General features: G+C 40.5%; 1 protein-coding gene across 1 annotated transcript; it reads right to left on the bottom strand.

Moving 5' to 3' along the window:
• Positions 1-2098: 2098 nt before the first annotated feature.
• On the bottom strand, positions 2099-17494 carry uba2 (ubiquitin-like modifier activating enzyme 2). The gene is made up of 17 exons (XM_042412425.1): positions 16889-17494; positions 14696-14779; positions 14443-14513; positions 14191-14255; positions 13994-14094; positions 13684-13805; positions 13367-13434; positions 13071-13192; positions 10590-10689; positions 9527-9678; positions 9118-9211; positions 8864-8976; positions 6785-6940; positions 6486-6582; positions 5538-5643; positions 5293-5435; positions 2099-3485 (listed from the first exon to the last, which is right to left on the bottom strand). Exons 1-17 carry the CDS (start codon positions 17027-17029, stop codon positions 3268-3270), a joined length of 1953 nt encoding a protein of 650 aa, XP_042268359.1. The 5' UTR covers positions 17030-17494; the 3' UTR covers positions 2099-3267.
• Between the last annotated feature and the right edge of the window lie 2297 nt (positions 17495-19791).

The following is a 19791-nucleotide window of genomic DNA, read 5'->3' as shown; positions in this document are numbered from 1 at the left end:
CGGGAGGGGGAGGGGAGGAGGGGGCAACACTGCGGACCAATCAGAGGCCTCCTCTGAGGGGCGTTAGCAACGGAAACACATTGTCAATGTAACCTGAACACACCACAGCATGTATGCGACATGATACCTTTCTTTATATATATATACAGTTATATTTTCATATGTCTGCATGTTATATTAATAATAAAATATAACTGTAACATTCTGATAATAATAGAAATAAAACATAACCTGTGTAGCTTAATAAATACTTATTGTAGACACTTTACAACTGTTTATTGATAGCCCCACTTAAGGTATAATGACAGTTTGTTACAATTTGTTATTTTTTATTTGGTTTATTTGTTTGTTTACCACCGTTTTATGAACCCTGCTTTTCAGTAATGGTCAGTGGTGGAATAAGTACGCAGATCCTTTACTTCAGTAAAAGTAGAAATACTACAATGTAAAATATACTGCATTATAAGTAGTATATGTAGTAAGTCCTGTTGAATTTCCCCTCTGGGGATCAATAAAGACTTATCTTATTCAAGGTTTTACTTCAGTAAAAGTACATAAGTATCAGAAATGTGTACTTGGAATATCAAAAGTAAACGTTCTCATGCAGAATGGCTCCCATCATATTGTCATATCATTGTGTATATTATAATATTGTTTTATTGTTGTTAATGTTTTAATGTACAAGCAGCATCTTAATGTTGCAGCCAGCAGAGAGAAACTATTTTAACCACTTTAAATACAGTTGGGTAGCTTGATGTATATAAATGTATCATGTTTTATAAACTGAACATATGATTTGTGTGTGAAATCTTAAATCTGCAAAGTTACTAATAACTAAAGTTGTCAAATAAGAAGTATTGTGGAGTAAAAATTACAATATTTTTGTCTGAAATGTAGTGAAGTAAGAGTTTAAATTAAGAAAGCATGACATGGAAATACTCAAGTAGAGTACAAGTACCTCAAAATTTTACTCAAGTAGCAAGTAAGTGTGCTCGGTCACATTCACTACCAATAACTGCCATGGATACATTTATTTTTGGTATTACAGTATATTACATCTGGGGGCTAAAAGATGATGAAACAGAATATATCTGAATGCAAATAACTACAAAATCCTGCCTCTTAACCAATAATATTTACTCACAGCAGACATTTTGACATGTAAGAGCAGGAAAAACACAATTTTAACAAATAACCTCATTGCTTTTCATTTAAGTTTAGCAGTTTCATAGCCCTGGTGTGTTCACAGAAGACATATTAACCTGTAGGAAAAACACAGGTATAAATAATTAAACGAACAATGGCTGAATTCCATTTAGCTGCTTCAGTTTCAGGGTGCTGGTATCCTGCATGCTGGCTCACTGTCACACTGTCTTGACTTACTGGGGCACTTAAACATGGAACAGAGCCATGATCAATGATATTAATTACGCTTGTGCTTTTCTTGCTGACAGGTCAAAATTTCTGCTGTAAAAAAAGGTCTTTAATAAATGTTGTGGACACAATCTGAAAAAGTGTTCATACCGTAGCACCTTTAAACGTGTTTATTTCATTATATTCATTGTTGTTTTTTATCGTCCCCATTAATTTTTCTCATTCATATCTTCAATCGTGGCCCACATTTTCAACAAGTTTTATCTTATCTGACTACATTTTCTCAGGTGTGTTTATTGTAAAATGCTGTGTGTACGTGATAGATAGCAGGGTTGCATCACTCTCTCCTCTCAACAATGTCACTCTGTAACAAGGTGAGCACATGACTGTCAGACTTTAATCTCTGAACTGAACACTCAAAATATTCACCAGAATACCAAGAAAACGCAGACTCTCCTGCTAATGACGGCATGCTCTGGCTCAGACAGAAGTGGGTTTCTGTGTTCAGTATGTGGTTTTAGTGAGCTCTATCTCCACCTTCAGATACTGTTTGCCTCTGTGTGAACTCTATGACATTAGACTATACACTATGAACTGGCCATGTTCCCCTATACAGCCTTTATAATAATGGGTAATATGTACAAAATACACACACAAAAAAAGCTTATATTTTTAAAGGTTTAGTGCCGACATGAAAGACGAACAAATAAACAAGACAGAAAGAGAAGCCTCTGCATTTAAGTTTATTGTCTTCACCAAATTGGTCCAAAGGGCTTTCAAGGCCTTTCAACAAGTCAGATCACAATGTAATTATGAAATAATGGACACTGACACAGGCATTAGACTGGAGACAGCAGGAGCTAAACTGCTATCTGATCCAGTTAAACCTCTGCAGAATGAACAAAAATGACTGGTTCTGGTCAAACCACTACTCCATCTCTGATTCTGTCTCAATTCCAACTTTCTTTTTTTTTCTCAACAAACAGACTTCTTTGCTCAAACAGAACCAATAAGAAGTGACTGTAATATCATGTGTACAATAAACTACAACTAGCCTGGATCTAAACCGCTTGTGCTTAGCCAGAGCCTTTGAAAGACACGGTGCAGTTTAACAGGAAGCTGCATTAGCTTCACTGCGCTGCTTCATGGCTGTTTCTGAGTAACTTTTCTTTAATTCACTAAGAGCTGGACGCCTCACTGTGGTGGTGTGATGGAGGGCATGGTTACATTACTTGCAGCCAAAACATGTTAGTTCTAGAAAAGAGGTAGCACACTAACACCCCCATGGCACAATGTGGCCACAAACGCTCCATCAGTGCCTCTGTGCTTTACCGACCCGGTCACAGACGTGAACAGTCTGCAGGCTATAGCGAGGAACAGCACTTACACACGCATCCACCCCGCAGACTTCTGGGTCTGTCTGTTACCGTCCCATCACTGAGTTCAATATTACAACCCAAGAAAATGTTTTGGTTTTTACATTTTTTTTTTTCTTTTGTAACCTGACAAATAAGCACAAAAACACCCTGACTTGTGTAGCATGAGAAATACAGTACGTTTATAAAAAATACAAAATAAGCACTTGTTTTTAACCATCAAGAGAAGCATTTTATAGGGACCAGAAATGAATAAAAATAACAAAAAAAAAGTTGTACGTATTTTTCAAAACGTTTTAAATTGTAGAATCTATTTACAGCATCATGTGAGGAGAGCAGAGGGAGTATGAAAGCACAAACACAGAGTTGGGGGGGGGTTGGGGAGTGACGAAAGATGAACCGGGCAGTAAATTGTTCTTCATAAAAGAGGTGTTTTATTTAAGCCTACTGTCTGTCTTGAGTCAAAATGACAAGCGTTCAAAGTTCTCAGTCCTTCAGGAGACCGTGAGGGGAGGGGTTAGTCCAGAGCAATGATGTCATCGTCATCATTGTCGGCGGAGGCAGCCGCTGCGCTTGAGTCAGTCCGTGGGCGCTTGGTGGAGGTCTCGCCAGTTTCCACGTCCGAGTGCTTCCTCTTGGTGCCGCTGTTCGCTGCTGCCGCTGCTGCCGAGCTGGACGGCGCCCCTTCCTCCTCGTCAGAGTCCACGATCATGATGTCGTTGTCCTCTGCTGGAGCTGAAACATGGTGGACAAAAACGTTTACAGATGGAAGAGAATCAAATACTATTCTGTGTACACGAAAAGACAGGAGCAGCATCCCTCAAAACAAGCAACTGATTGTAAATTGAGTCTTTATAAAGTTCAGTTTAGATCAAAGGTCACACAGGTGAAAACTCACAAAAAATCCAAAATTAACATTCTGAGTTGTGATTTTGTGTAAATTTATTATATAAATGAACCAGACTAATGATAGACTGATTCACAAATGCATATTAGTCTGGAACCTCTCAGTTCATTTGCAATTTCCAAGGGACGTTATCAACAATCTGGATGCAACTGGATAGACCTTCAACCAATCAGAGTAACGAGACATGTGACATAGCATTGAGCAACACATGCGAGATGGGCGGTGCTTGGTTTTGGTTTTCAAGTAGGAAAAAATGGCAGCCTGGACACAAACTGTCTCATATTACAGCTAAACAGTATACTCAAATATGTTTATGAAAACATGTAGAGGTGGGAAATAGGCAATACAGTAACAGAATCTTGACACATATTTGATCATCACTGCCTAGTTTGACAGTTTGATCTGAGTTTCATGAGCCTGGTGCGCTCTGCAGACTTTCCCCTCAACTTTAAACAACAGTCAAACTCAAACACGTCATGACGTCAAGCTGATGATGGCTTCTGGTTGAAACGCGTCCGTTTCTGTCCACAATAAATAATAAGAAGACAGTTCTGTGAGTGCCGGTGTTTTGTTTGTTCCTGTGTTAACAAGTTAAGTAAACTATGAAAAAGGTCTATTACAGATGTGTAGCAGGTTGAAACCTGCAGCTCTATACCAGCAGTTCAGTCCAACCTGCACCACCTGCTAGCAAAGACAGATACAGCCACAGCATTTTAAAACTACAGGTGTAAACATGATGCAGATGTGCACCATCTACAGGCGAGCCAGATTTGGCACTTTTATCACCTGAAGACAATACATGTTACAAAGTGCAATTCTATTTTAAAATCTGCTTTATTTGCATGTTTGATTAGTTTACATTTTTATGTTGCATGATGTATTCTGTTGATGACACGTCCAAACTGCTGTTTTTCTATAGACGGCACAGGTTGTATAGCACTAGAGTGCAATTGACCCAACAATTCCCCAGTTGAGAATATGCAGCCTTAATTTAACTTTTTGATGATTAGTTCTGTGTGAAAATCGCAGCCCTCTCATTCATTTGAATTGAGGCAGTGCACTGACGCAGCGGAGGTGCTCCAGCAAAAAAGTTGAACTGGGCTCAACTCTTGCTAGGAAGCAAAGTCTTCCAGCAAGACGCTGCATTAGCCAATAACATACATGCAAGCACACCTTCCTGTTATTTTGTAACATGATTGTTTTTCTACAATTTACCTCCCAATTGTTGTGATGAATGATAAAACTGTTGCCACTGTGATCATTTTCCAGTTGTAAAATCCTGTCTGAGTATTACATATGGCTGCCTTTAAATGCATTATTGTGTAGCTCCAATTCAACTTCCTGGATTGCATTTAATTGTCTCAATGATGCCTTTAACAACATGGCCCACCACCGCAGCCTCTTGCATTGTTTTAACACAGAGCTGTTCTCTGTCTGAATGCAGCCTGAGGTGTGAACACTGACATTAGCACTGCATTAAAAATGAGACCAGTCTGTTGACGCAGCCTCTCTGGCAAAAAAAAGTTGAACCTTATTCTCATCTAAAAACATCTTCATCACATGATACTTAAGAATTCTGATATCACTACAAATACTGAAGGCCAGTAAACAAACTCTTTTTTTTCCTCTACTAACCTTTAGAGGAGGTGGACGGCTGGGCGGAGTCCTTGTTGCCGTTGGTGATGCTGTTAACCTCTTCCTGGTTACTCTGAGGGGGCGGGGCTTTGTCTGGGGCCTCACCAACTACCTCAAACTCCACATCTCTCTCTAGTTCCTCACTGTTGATGGAGACAAACACAACTTTTCAGTTTTGTTCACTGGAGTGACCATAAAAACAATATGAGAAACTCAACAAATTGAATGCACGCAGAGGGACGTACGTGTGCAGGACGTTGACAAGAAGCGTGTAGTCTTGGAGGAAGTCATCGGCTTGCAGTCGGCTGCCGTTACGGATCCCAAAGTCAGAAAGAAATTTGCTGTTGTTGGCTGTGAAGAAGCAGACGGGATGTAAAGAAATGTCCCATTTCTTAACCTCTAATAACATTCACCATATATCACCATTAAAATATTTACTATGCTTTTAGGTGACATTTGTTTGATTAACTTACAATATTCTCCCTGCTATGTATCTCATCCATTTAGGAAATGTAACAACAAAATATTCCAATCCAAAACTGCTCATTTCCAATTCTTTCATTACAAACCCTCACAAAAAAGGGCATGGAGGCACAGCTCACTGATTGCATCTACAGAAATACTATTCACTATCTCCTATCTGGACAGTATGTGATTTAGATAAGGACTAACTGACAGATGATGGTACTAGAGCGCCCTCTTCTGTCCACCTGGGGAATCGCTACACTTTCACCAAATAATCAATCTCAATCAATCTACTTTTTTGCATTCCTCCCATCTCTAACATTTCTTTTCATTCTCTTAGCCTCTTTCATCTTCCTCTTGCCTGCCGCCCTTCCTTCATCTACAGCACCAGTCAAAAGTTTGGACACACTTTTTCATTCAAGTGACTGGGAAAGTGTGGCCACATTTTTGACTGGTAATGTATGTGCTGCCTTCTGTTGGCTACTCTGCTTCTTCCTACTGTACCATCTGTCTAATCACTCTCCTCAGAGAAGTGATTAGCACTGATTTTCAGCTCTTCCCACTTTCGGCCTCCTCCTTCATCTTTCTTCTTTTCACCTCTTTTTCCCAAATTGCTAGCAGACTTTTAACCTCCAGTAAATACAGTGACTAAAAGGAAGACCAGCGACTCATAGAAGACATAGTATAAATAAAAATATATACATATAACTGTGATGCTTCCTCTTTACCTTCTGTCTCTCCTTCCTCTGAGGAGATGAGGATGGTCCCTTTTCCATCTTCTATCTGAACATCTGGAGCCACCATGCCGAACCTCTCCTTCAGGATCTGAACAAATGTGCAAATATCAAATCATGAAGCAGCAGTATAGAGTAGTAACAGAGACAATAAATGGACTGCTAAGTTTGAACTGAAGCTGTAGCACTTCATTAAGACAGTTTTTATAATTCTAATATATAGTTGTCCAAAGTGTTTTTGTGCATAAAGGGCTCAGGTTGGTGTGCATGCAAACACAAGCTCATCATATTACCCTGTCCTGCAGAGAGAGGACCATGGTTTTGTGGACGTTGAGTTTGACTGTGACTTCAGGTTTGCTGGCGCAGACGTAGCAGTTGGCGCTGGGTGGATCCAGGATGCACGGGACCAGCAGCTTCTTCCTGAGGTTGGGACACTTGTTCAGGAAGATCTGTTGATGAGACAAATGCAAACCAACATGAAACGTGGAAGAACAACAGAGCTGGCAGAAAGGATTCTAATATGAGACCCGTTACTCAAGTAGTATAGTTTTAAGTGAGGACATGCCTCGTCGTTGCGCTCTTTAGTGCTTTATCTGATTTTGTTTGTTTGTGCTGTCTTCAGCACTGCTTTTCTTATTGCATTCCCCAGGGAGGAACTGTTTAATATTCGACAGTTCACTCCACAAACTTTTTCACTCATTTTCAAAACACCAAGAAACCTTTTCAGAGATTTTAGTTGGAGGAGCAGCAGTTCTTTTTGGGCTTAGAGGAGATGCAGGAAAGGGAAGCGTGCTGGTTAAACTGCGACAGCATCTGACCAATGTCCACTCTCTGTCCCTGTGTTTCACTGAAACCTGGCTTGGCAGAATCTGCTTCTATATAAACAAAGATTGGTGAACAAATGTCACAGTGTTAAACTTTGTTTATACTCCTGCAAGACACTGTGGCGCGGGCCTACACAGATAGTACGAGCTACAAGCATGCACTGAGGCGTTTATGCTCAAAGCGTTGTTAGTTGCAGTATTCTCTGAAATGCCAGGGGGCATACAAACAAAATATTCTATGAATAAGCAAGTCAACGAGTGTTTGTTACCATTTATGGTCTTCGTTTACTTTGTTCTGCATATCATGACATGGAAAAAGTTGTTACAAAACTTTAAAGTTATTTTCCTGTTTTGTTCTGACAACAAGTGAGAGAACAAGTGTTACAAAGACACATGAAATTAACTACAACAGAGAGAGTGACAGGAAACACAGGAAACAGGAAAGCAGGCTGCCTGGCAACAGTAGTAAACACCAACGTACTGCCACCAACATTTTTCTTGTGTCACGATGATGATCATTAATATCACTGGGCTACTAATGACTTTCACTCATATATACACTGTGCGAGCACAATAACACCCTACGACATTGTGGAATTGTTTTGAATCATTGACTAGTGCATCAAATCCCAGAATCCTCCCTCTCCTCATTCTTCAGAGGACATCTATGTGGAAGGTACTGTTATAAGAGTAGCGTAGCTGCTTTAGGGCAGTGCGTAATGTGTGTGCGTAGTGAGTGCGTGGTTGAGCGAGTACAGAGGGCGAGTGGCAGAAAAGTGACATGAATGTGAGCGGAGCAGAGGAGAAGGTCAGCAGTAAGTTGCCAATCTGGCAGTTAATGTACAGTACAGACAAGAGTGTGTCAGTTATTAAATGCTGCAGCTTGTCAAGACCAAGAGAAGTCTCATCTGTTGTTTCCCCAACTGCTGGGAAAGTGAAGGGGGTTAGCCACAAAGTTAGCAACAATGGGTTAGCCTAACCTGACCACGCTCACTTAAGGTGGATTGACCTTTAAGGTGGACCAGCTATTCTCATTTTAGTGTTTATCTCAGCCGCTCCTACTGTTGACAGAGAACAGAGAAACGTCCGGCTGCTGAGTCTCTCCCGAGCTTGGCTCAGCACCCCGCCAAACCAGTCAACCTAGAGGAAACTGCACTTACAGACTATTTTCATCAGCTGTGAACTGTTTTATTCACTGCAGGAGTTTTCCTCCTTTATTCTGGTCAACGTTTATATCCCACCTCAGGCCCATGTGAGTGAGGCCTCACAATTCCTGGCTGACCAGATAACCAGCATGGACCACAAACATCCAGACTCCCTCCTAATTATTCTAGGGCAGAGGTTTTCAAAGTCTGAGACTCTGGGCCTCCACCTCAGTCAAAGTTTGAAAAAAAAGCTCCCAATGCAAAAAGCAGAATACTCAGAGTGCCAAAATGTTGTATAGAAAGCACATGATGCCTTAACTGGAGAATGGTCGATGGTCAAGTTATCATTGTCAGCAACTGGAGAGCTGAAAACACATGGATGCTTAGTGGCAGATAAACTAACCGTGCGACAGGATTCCAGTTCCCCAGACAGGATCTTGAGGCCCTCCAGCACGATGAGTCCAGCGATGACAGCGTTGGTTGTTGCGATAGCTGGGATGATGTTACCGGCCATGGCTGAAAATAACAAATCAACACATAAATCAACTCCTGATCGAGGCCTTTTATCTGAGAGTGGACGTGTAAATTCTACATGACTGTTTATTCCCAGCGGAGCCAATTTCCTGTTGAAAATGTGAGACACAAAAACCAACTTACACTTTACATCAAAGCGACTCTTCATGTTCATGCTGAAGATGTGCATACGCAGGTTGGCTGCTGCGGTAACAAAGTCCATGGCAGGAGGATCATCCTGACAACAAGATGAAGAGCAGGTTATACTCACACGAGCCATTTAAAATACAGTATTTGCATCTGTTTTGCAACATTTATTTCGGTGCGGCTCAAGAAACTTGAACTAGTAAACAACATCATCTAACAGCAAACTAGAAGCTTCTTTCTTTTAAAACCCTTTGAGATTTTCTAGTTAGAGTCAAGTATATCTTTTATGTCTCAGTGTTTTCTGAAAGGTTTATTGATCAATATATGTTAATATTCTTTATGCAGTTTTAACGGCAAGTGTGCTACATTCCCTTCATGTTTTTTGGGGTTTTTTTTGGTGTGTTACCTTGTCCCAGACAAGCTCGGCTCCTTCTCCTTTCTCCTGCAGTTGTGAGCGGAGTGTCTCTACGCTCTGCTGGAAGAGCTGGCAGTGGCCCCAAACACCCAGAACCTGCTGGTCCTTCAAACCTGAAGCTGGACACTCATCCTGAGGACACGCTGGGACACACACACACAAATGTGGATGAAAAGACAGACAAACAAACAGACAGCTAAGAGTCAGGCAAACAAACAGTGGCTATGATAACATGCATTCAGTGTTATTGAGCAGTTTAAAGCAACAACTCCCTTGGCGATTCCTTCTCATGTGACTCGTGGCAATTATACAGGGATGCAAACTCATCAGTGTTGAAAACGGTGACAAAGATGCAAACTCCATAAGGGAGTACGGGGGCAATAATTCCACAGCGTTGTTGTCTGGAGGATGTCCAGTTTAGATATATGAAGCTCATGTTGATGCTAAACTGTTAATGCAGGCTGGGAGCTGAGTGTCAGACAGCAGAGAGCACCGCTGTAGCTGCTAACGCTGCTAACGTTCAGGACCAGCAGGACTCTTAATTACACATGCTTCCAACTAAATTAATGCAAAAGTGATGAACTGTAAGGGTGACATTCCCCTGCTCTGAGTATGAATCACTCACTTGGAACTAAGAGCTAAAGTTGAGCAATGCTCTGTGCTGGTCTATGTCAGGCACACGCACACACACACACACACACACACACACACACACTATAAACAGGCTTGTGAGTGTGACAATCTGAGAAGAGCAACATCTGGTTGGATCAGCTCCACAAATGAGAGAATGAATGGGAAATTATCTCTCTCTCTCTCAACATCCCCCTCCACCCTCCCATTGGAACAACATGAACTACATTTTCAGTGGAAGTTTACAAGTTTGCACCCCTGATTATAGCATCTCTGTTTTTGCCACAGGCCATAAAAGGTAAAGGCTTAGGAGTTACGTAAAGTATGTGGACACTTATCCTGACCCCAACAAATAAAACTTGTTCCCTAATAAATAAAACAGAGAGGTCAGCACCACCAGTACAGCTTCAGTTAATAAACATACCACTGTTCTCTAGCTGGTGCCAGTCCAGAGGTGTGGGAGCTTTCCTCTTCTTCCACAGCTTGTCCATGGTCAGCAGGTACATGATGTCATCTTTGAAAAGCTGGGGACGAGAGGCAATCATAATTAAACTTATTATGTCTGTGGTGATGATGCAACAATAAAAGCAACATTAACTGTCCCAAGCTGTCCCCATACATCAAGAATCCCAAGATTGTCTGACAGAATAAAGAAGTTTAAAGTTTACTGTGCATCTGTGTGTAAAATCATACAGATTTTCACTTCCTAAATTATTAATCCCATCTCAGTATTGTGTCTATAATCAATGAATGCTTGTCTCAGGCCTGCACTGATAAATCAGACACCGATTCAAATTTTAAAAGTGATAATTAAGAAAAAAGTGGAAAGTGGAAGCTGTCTCAAGTATTTGACAGATGACAGAGCTATGATCTCTACATGAAACTTGTACATTAGCAGCTGTGATAACAGAATAAACACCTCATAGTTACTACACCTCATACTGTAATCACAAACTAAATAAAATGTGATAGTTTATACTAAATCTACTACGACTCTATGGAGGCAAAAGCAACTAAATCTGAATCATAACTGATCACAGACATTGTTGACCCTTCACAAGTGAAGTATGTTATGCAGCAAATGAAGCTGAGCAAGAACTTCAACAAGTTAGGCTGGTCAGCCTGTACACAGCACAACAATCAACACAAACACAAACCAAGTAATTCATCAGATTAATTATTTTCTCCTGTGTGAACACACCAAATTCTATGTGAGTGTGAGTATAGTGCCAGCCTTAAACCTGCTACATACTCTACATAAGCAATGATGGTAAACACATGTTGTGTTCCTCTGGCTCTTACACAGTTACGTGCTGTATGGAGTCCAAACTTTCTTACTAACATCAGCATCTGTTTCAGGTAGGAGAGCTAAATAAAATCACTGGTACAAGTGCAAACTACACATTATTAGTGTAAACAAATGAACTAGTAGTGCATAATCTACATCTTACACATGTACCATCACAGTCTTTGCACCAATGGAGAACATAGTTACTAAAACCACACATTGTGAGAGACCATTTTTAAATCCTGTTCCTGCAGCATCTCAGCTTTGCTTCCCATGCAGGGACAAACACTCATATCTTTAAGCACTGGCCCAAATATAAACTTATGTAAAAACAACACAGAAAAGGCAATTTAACTCAACTTAACACAGCCTTCCTTAACTGTGACACTTCAACAAATGGAAATAATTGAATATGCCATATAAATAAAAGTTGATAAAGAAAATGTTTACAAGAAACCATAGTTATTTATATTCATAAACACTGGCTGCAAGTTGAGTTACTTGAACGAGCCTCTGGTGAGTAGATTAAATCCACCTGAATGTCATCTGAACGCTTCAATATAAGGGACACAACTCAAGGAAATCTGACCTTTTGTAGAAACGGTTTAAGTTGGTCAATGCGACAAAGTTGCTGACCTAGAAATAATGTAGAATCTTAAATATTTCTTCTTCGTTTTACATGTCATTCCTTCTTGTGTTTTTAAATGTTTCTGAACCCTCAAACTTTCTGATTATTTCCAGGTTTATGTGAAAATATTAGAGATTTTCAATGTGATCTCAGACTTTTGGACCCTACTGTATATTATTGATTTTCTAAGGATATAATGTTAAATGATATTTGATCGTAAATACACATGAGCTGCTGCTGATAATATTTGACTTTTTAGACTGAGACTTGCAGCTTTTGCATGATGAAATCTGATGCAGCGCTCTAATACAGTGGCACAGCGTCACCAGTAGGGGAGTGAGGTGTCACTTCTTTCTGCTCTATCTGCCTACGAGCCCTTACAGAGGACACCCAGCAGAAACTCCCCCCCATGTATTAAAGCAGGATGGCAGCTGTTGAGACGGTTGTGAAATATGAAGCGTAATCTGCAGAGACAGCTGTTTAAATCATACAAATATCCCGCGGTATGTGTTTTGAACGTATTAACGGTATCAGCATTGATTGATCAAGCCTCCCAGCCTGTGATACATGATCTGATGAAACTATTTTGGTTCAGTACATTTCTGCTGTCAGTCAGCCTGGTGACGGCAGGTTAGCCAGCTGCTAGTCAACAGCTGCTGCTGACAGACGGCCGGCCGGTTCTGTGGACAGAGACGCTGAACGCAGGTCGGAGTCGGTGTGGATTGAACGGTTACTGTCCTCGCTCACGTCTCACTTCCTATGTGGATTTCCAGTTGTGTTGGTGAAGGCTCATAGTATGGGGGTCCACCTACATGGAATATCTGGTGGCCAAAGAGTAAATTTTTGTGGCCACCCTGCCATGTGTATCCCGCGCACTTGTATTAGCATAAAAAATTGTGCATAATGCAAGTTACAAAGTCTGTGATTGCATTTTGCCACAAAAAACAAAACAACACCATCCCTGTTAGTTTGATTTGTCTGACTGGTACCTTGTTGAAGAGTCTGACAGGGTCATATCCCTTGGAGCGGGCCCATTCCTTGGTGGAGACACGCTTGATGTCCCCGTCCTTTTCCGAGGCTGTGGCTCGAGCTGCCGTTTCTTCGGGGTTCCCTGTAAACAAAACACACATGTTTGATACAGTGCGGGGTGCTTGTGTATTTTTACCTACCATCCTGTTGTGTGAGCAAACATGTTGGCAGTCAAATGCTACCATCACAAATACAGTGGGCACACCTGTATGTAAGAGTTGAACCTTTGTGAAAACAAAGAAAAGCTCTCACTCACATGCAGCCTCTGGGTCCGCTGTGTCGGGGGACACTTCTTGATCTGCATCTTCCTCTCCAAATAGCTGGCTAGAGTTGCAACAGACAAGCAATATAAGATGACCACGAGGAAACAGTGTTTTTGAAATACATTTTTTTTCACGTTACAGCACCTTTATAACATGTCACATGTATTTTACTTCACTGCTGACTGTTTTTCAAAGCATGTGCAGAGCTAGTCTAGCTACAGTTTATTGTGCAATGTGGCTGTTTGCATTCCAGTAATCTAAATAAATATGTATGATGCTAAAACTTAATTATGACAAGAATGAGCCTTACTTGAAGAGATACTTTGCCCAGACAATGCAGTGAATGGGCTCAGACGGCGTGTTTCTTATAGTGCATCCTGGGAAGGTCTTCTGTGTGGGCTTAGGTTGGCACTCGTAGCACTCTGTCATTCCCTGGAGAAGAAGCAGAGAGAGGACAGGAAGGAACAAAAGAAAGAAAGATGAGGAGAGAAACAAAGTGAGAGGTGGGATGTTTACTTTGCCTATAACTGTGCGTCTGTATTTGTAGAGTAGCGATACCTTTACTGGACAGAACATTAATACAAATGGACTTTAGCATAACCACGATGTGAATGTGCTACCTTCTTGATGACGGTGACTTGTCCCAGGTATCCAGCAGTGCCGCTCTCTATCAGAGGGATGTCTGCTGCCAAACACATCCTGTTCACATGGTTACGGGCCGCTAGGGAGACAAAAAGTCTTTTAATATCCTCATCATTTGAGTGTGTTGTTGATTGAGATTAGCAAAAAAAATGTCAGTGAGGTCAGGTGAGGATACCTCTGTTATCAAGAGCGTTCATCACCAGCATGAACTTTCTGAAGAACTCCACGTTGTAATCAGGGCTGTTGGAAAAACAAATCATCAATCATCAATCAGCCGAGCACCAACATATAACAGATTACATTTTAATTATATCAACTCTGCGTTTCTCCTTTGATCAGCTGACACTTTGGAAATAGTTTGTGTGTTTATGTGATAAAATGTCTTTGATTTCTTAAGTGAAAAGGAGGAGTTAAGAAAGAAACTAACTTCATGATGCTGTCGTGGTAGGCAGTGATATTTGCAGTGGGGCAGAACTGCAAGGCGCTCTCCTTGGCCACCTGGAAGACAACAGACACAAAGTTAACTGACGGAGGCAGAGATGCAAAAACAGAAAATGATTTAGTTTACAGCATAGTGTAACAGAAAGCAGACATATGTCAGAGTGTTCAACATAACAGTATCAGCTCACACAAAACAAGCCTTCAACCACCAGTGACAGAGGTTGCTGATGTTTACATACCTGTGCTTTAGACTTGCCAACATGCTTCTTCTGAAAGAGGAACTGTCGATTGAGGTTGCTGACATCGATTGTGTCCAAGTCAATCTGCCAAAATCAATATGGTTGTAATGTCAGTTGTGTATACATGAAACATAATATACGGCAGCCAATCAACCGCTCACACGAAGCTTTTGACATGCAGTAGCAACTTTAAGTGACAGAATTGATTTGAAAAACACAAGAAAGACTAACTGCTGGTGCACGTGATAACAAATAACAAAAACAATTAGGGCATTCTACAATTAAAACAGGTCAATGTCTGTAAAGGGCCTTCTGTTTAGCTTTTCAAGTGTGTTTTTTTTTTAAATGTCAAGCTCATATTTGCAAATGCTTCTGTGTTCATATGCTGCACTCAACCGAGATTCTTTTAAGTTGAGTCATATAACTCAAGCGGGTTCAGACAAACCCAGACCCTTCTTCCAAAATTCTGTCTAAAAAGGAGACTCATGGGTTTTGTTGTGAATAAGGATTGTGAAAACAACTCCCTTCACAAGTATGAAACTTTGGTCAAAACAGGCAATAGTGTTATCAAGAAGGAATAATAATTTCATGATATTCATCTATAAAGCTCAACTGTTAAAACTTTCTCATCTAAACCTTGTAACTTCCAATATTGCCATATCCGAGCAGGTTTAGTGATACACATTAAAGCACTTCTGTAAATGAGTAAGTTTTTATCCATACTTGAGTCACATCCTTGTATGTGTCAACAATAAAGCTGATTCTAGATGATCTAATTAGATATCCCTCTCATATTTTGAAAGAGCGAGTTTCAGGTACTGTGCGCCATTAAAATAGAATTGACTGCAAACAGCTCTCAAGTTAGATGACTCTTGCGACTGTATTCATGAAGTCTTTTTGTTGTTTGACTGTTGGCTGCCTGGCTTTACACGTGTTGTTCTTGAATGCTGCTTGTATGGTTTGGTGGCCAGACTATGACAGATATCTCTTGAAAAAAAGATTAATGAATAACTAATCTCAATCCATACATTTCCTGTCCATTGTCAATGCAAAGGAATAATATATATCAATATATTAATCAATTTACCTCCAAGGACCCCTTGAAGTCCCTGAACCCTGCTACGGAAACTAGTGACAGTCACAAATGCTCAGCTCTAAACATCTGACGGCTGAGCCCTGAAAACACATACAGCCATAAGCAATAACAACTGCACGAGCGTGGTAAAAACAGACGCAGATTTCTGATCATATTAGCAGCATTATGTAATGTGACTCCACTACACAAAGTGTCGAAGTGTGTCTGTGTTGCCATTTAGCGAGCCGACCGGTGTTTCGGTTTAACTAGTGACTTTCAGATTGGTTGGCTGCTCGTATTGACGTCAGCCGTTGAAATTAAATTGAATGTTGAATACGGTATATATTTGTCTGGTCCTTTTTGTAGTACAGTATGTAAATTAAATGGTGTCGCCAACACGAAGCGTTCACCTTTCTTTAAGTTACTTTCAATGTGGGGAAACATAGATTAGTTGATATTATTCAGGTTAATTGGTTAAATATGAGCACTTTGCGATTAAGGATAACTATAAAATCCCAAGAAAGCCTACAATGTTAGCTGCACTGTCAAATTATAGGCTACATTTTGTGTCCCACATTATTAGAAACATTGGGTGGATGAGGTGAAGGCGTCTTGCTGAGCAATTTAACTTGTGTAAATAGTTAGTGTAGATAATAAACACAGATTGGTACTGATTTAAGTAAAATTAAATGCTTTTAGGGGGACGCCTACGTGTTTCCAACAGCTGCCGTCACTACGAGCACGGACACATTCGGCTGAAAGTCGCCAGCTAACACGGTCACTGGTTAAATCGAAACACCGGCCAGCTAGCCGTCACATTACAAAGAAGTTGTCTGGCTAACTTAGCAATGTTAATGGCGCCAAAATGCTACGGCTACATCACTACGGCAGTGTTCCTGTTTTTTCTACTTTACGCATGAACCTTCACACTTAACTATCCACTAAGGGACAGATGCTGTGTCGAGAAACCACACGAACACACGTATGTTTTTACTTCTTTTGAGGAGCCATGTCCCAGGAATTAGTCGGAGCCCTAACACAGCTCCCTCCCGGCACAAAGACCTAGCATGATAGCCAGCTAGCTGCCAGACACACAAACAAACAGAAATGTGACGGACCACTTCGATGTTTTTGAAGCCGGTGAGGACGAGGTTCTTCAGCAGCTCGCAGCCGATCCCTCCCGCTCCCACCACCAGCACCTTGCAGGTGGAAAGCGAGTCAGCCAGCTCTTTTCGGAGGGAACCCACCAGTTGGACCATGTTGATCGGTAGAGACAGAACCAGAACCTGAACCTGCAGCACCGGGAGGCTAGCGGCTAACTTCTTCTTCTTCTTCTTTGGAATGGAACAGACTAGACGCTACAATGACGTATTGCTGCCCTCTACTGTTTGTTATTGGTGCTCCTCTCCGTTATTCACTGACGCCAATTTAGCAATTTTGTTGCTAGATTTAGCAACGTTTCAGACTACCCTGGCAATGTTTTTTTTCCCCAAAAAGCACCTAGCAATAAATTTAGCTAAGTTACTTTTAAAATGTATTTAGAACCTTTTAACAACTTTGGAAAAGTGACTCAAACGTTAAACACCCTCTAAATGATACAAAAACGATTTTCTCTGTCACACACTCAGACGTGCATGAAAGTAATGAGAAGTGAGTTTTTCTGTCACACACTCAGTCACAACACGCGGTCTGTCAGCCTGGCTGCAAAAACGCATAGAGGGCTTTTAATTTGAAATGACGGATACAGGAATTGAGACTGTGTAATTGTTCAATAATTTAATGTGTTGTGTTTAAAAATAAAAATATCTCATTGTGGCAGACACTACACAGAGACGTAATTCACCACAGACTGTTATATTGTAATATTCACCACAGACTGATGTTGTGTTATGGGGGGTAGTGCCCTTTAAAGTCTCCCTCCACTCAAAATTATGTTGTTCCTACAGTTAGATGTTTGAACTTCACTGTGCAGATTGATGTATGTGCAGAGTTTGACACTAAAAGGTTGTTTTTACATTCATTTCCTGAAAGTGGAAAATTTCTCTGTAATGTTGCTCATTGAAAATCCAATTTTAAGGAGTGGGCTTACAAGCATGATTTGTGACATCACCAATAGTTTAGAGCCAATCCTGGTCCAATATTCCCCTTACACAAGTGTGATATTGAGATTTGAAGCCTCAAATCTCTCTTGAGATGCCATTTTAGGGATTTTAACATGGTAATTATACTTTTTTTTTGAGGAAAAACCAAATCAGACAGATATTATTGTTCCAAGCAGAGTATTTTTATATGTCTTAATACATGTCTGGAGGGTCACAGAGGTGACGCATGTTACTATGAGACAATGTAAATATGTCTGTGTTGTCAGTTCAGATGTGAAGTAGACAATAAACGACACTTATGTGTGCTGTCAAGAGAGGTAAGTCACAATCTTTTGTATCCCAGCGATTCCCACATGATCATAATAAATGTGTTGTGTTTATATTACTTTTACAAATAAAAACATCTGACACATCTAAAATAACAAATTTTAAATCATATTTTTTGCCAAGACGGCTAGTCAATTTGAGTAATGTCATTGTGTATTCTATGTAATGACACAGTTTTATGTCATCATTACATAATGATGTCATCACACAATGACATCACAACGACTTTTAGCAACTTTTAGGAACAAATCGTCCTTCCTGTAGCAACTTCCCCTGAAAATTAGTTGGCAACCCTGCTGTTATTTATATTTTGTTATATAGTCCAATACTCTGCAGGTATTCCAGCAGTTTATTCATTTTAATCCAGTTATCCAGGTTGAGTAAAGTACGCAGAGTAAAAACAGCTTCTCCAGCCGCTCCCAGGTCTTTGAACAGCTTCCTCCTTTGAAGTTAGTGATTCTTGCACTGGGTGAGGATGTGTCTTACTGTCTCTGAGTCTCCACACTCACATTTGCTGTCCGTGTGTTTCCCAGTCAGAGCCAGCCCACTCCTGAGCCCACAATGGCCGAGTCTCAACCTGCGTATGACTACTGAATCTTTTCTTTTTTCACTTTTTTCTGTATTGTAAAGTAAGACCTCCCCTTCTTTTCTTTTTCCATGTGCTCTGCCACATTTCTTTTACTGACTTGCTAATGATTGAAGAGTATTCTGACAGTCCGTATTGTAGGGCTTTATCTACTCTATCCTTATGAGCAGGGTTCTCTCCCATGTTATCTGCTTCCTCGTTGCCCTCTCCTACACCCATGTGAGCTAATGCCCAAATATAAAACCCACCTCACACCCTGCTTTGTGAATTCTGTATAATGTTTGATAAATCTCTGTCTGTATATCAGGTCTGGACTTGGATTTGTTTCTCTTATTGTATTTAAAGCTGCTGCTGAATCACTGCATATGACCGAGTTGTCTTGTTTATTGTCTTCTACCCACCAAAGTGCCCATAATATAACCAGAATCTCTGCTGTGAATACTGACATCTGATTTTAAACGTTTCATATCTACTTTGTGGCTTTAGCGCCCTCTTCTTGTCGCTTGGCAAAACTTCCAGCTTCCATTTACACCTATTTTGGTGGTGTTTTCCCACCACTCGCTTCACTTAAATCAAGCCAGTCTTTGTCAGATACCCTACCATATTACCCACAGTGCTGTTACCACGTTGTGGATCCTCCGATCCATTGTATAGCCTACCTGTAGTTAAAGAGCAACTTACAGGTTGGCAACCCCAGTGAACTAATGTTCGGCAAAATGATACAGAAACAGGATTTTCAAAAAAAAACAAACCAGTATATACAAACTACAGTGATATCTAGACGACATTTATAATTTTTGCAGACATAAGCCCACTGCCTGTCTAATTTCAACCTGAGTGGAAGTCTAATCAAGCAACTGAAAACACCTGTGCAGGTGTACATTGCTTTTAAAGGCAATCCATGTATCATAATTAACCACTAAAAAATGAATAATTATGGATGACAGTTGAGGTATGAACATAGGCCCCTCTTGTATTGTAAATATAAGAGTACGTGGAAAAGAAA

The sequence above is a fragment of the Thunnus maccoyii genome, chromosome 5, assembly GCF_910596095.1.
Source record: "Thunnus maccoyii chromosome 5, fThuMac1.1, whole genome shotgun sequence".
Classification (NCBI taxonomy): domain Eukaryota; kingdom Metazoa; phylum Chordata; class Actinopteri; order Scombriformes; family Scombridae; genus Thunnus; species Thunnus maccoyii.
The sequence above is the reverse complement of the archived record's forward strand: the minus strand, read 5'-3'. Positions and strand labels throughout refer to the sequence as shown.

Excerpts from the sequence above, each read along its gene's own strand:
- uba2 (XM_042412425.1), bottom strand. The coding sequence starts at position 17,029 with ATGGTCCAACTGGTGGGTTCCCTCCGAAAAGAGCTGGCTGACTCGCTT. Across the intron at positions 9,679-10,589 it reads GCACCAGCTAGAGAACAGTG|CGTGTCCTCAGGATGAGTGT; the intron begins GTATGTTTATTA and ends TGTGTGTCCCAG. Across the intron at positions 5,644-6,485 it reads AGAGGAAGGAGAGACAGAAG|CCAACAACAGCAAATTTCTT; the intron begins GTAAAGAGGAAG and ends GCTTCTTCACAG.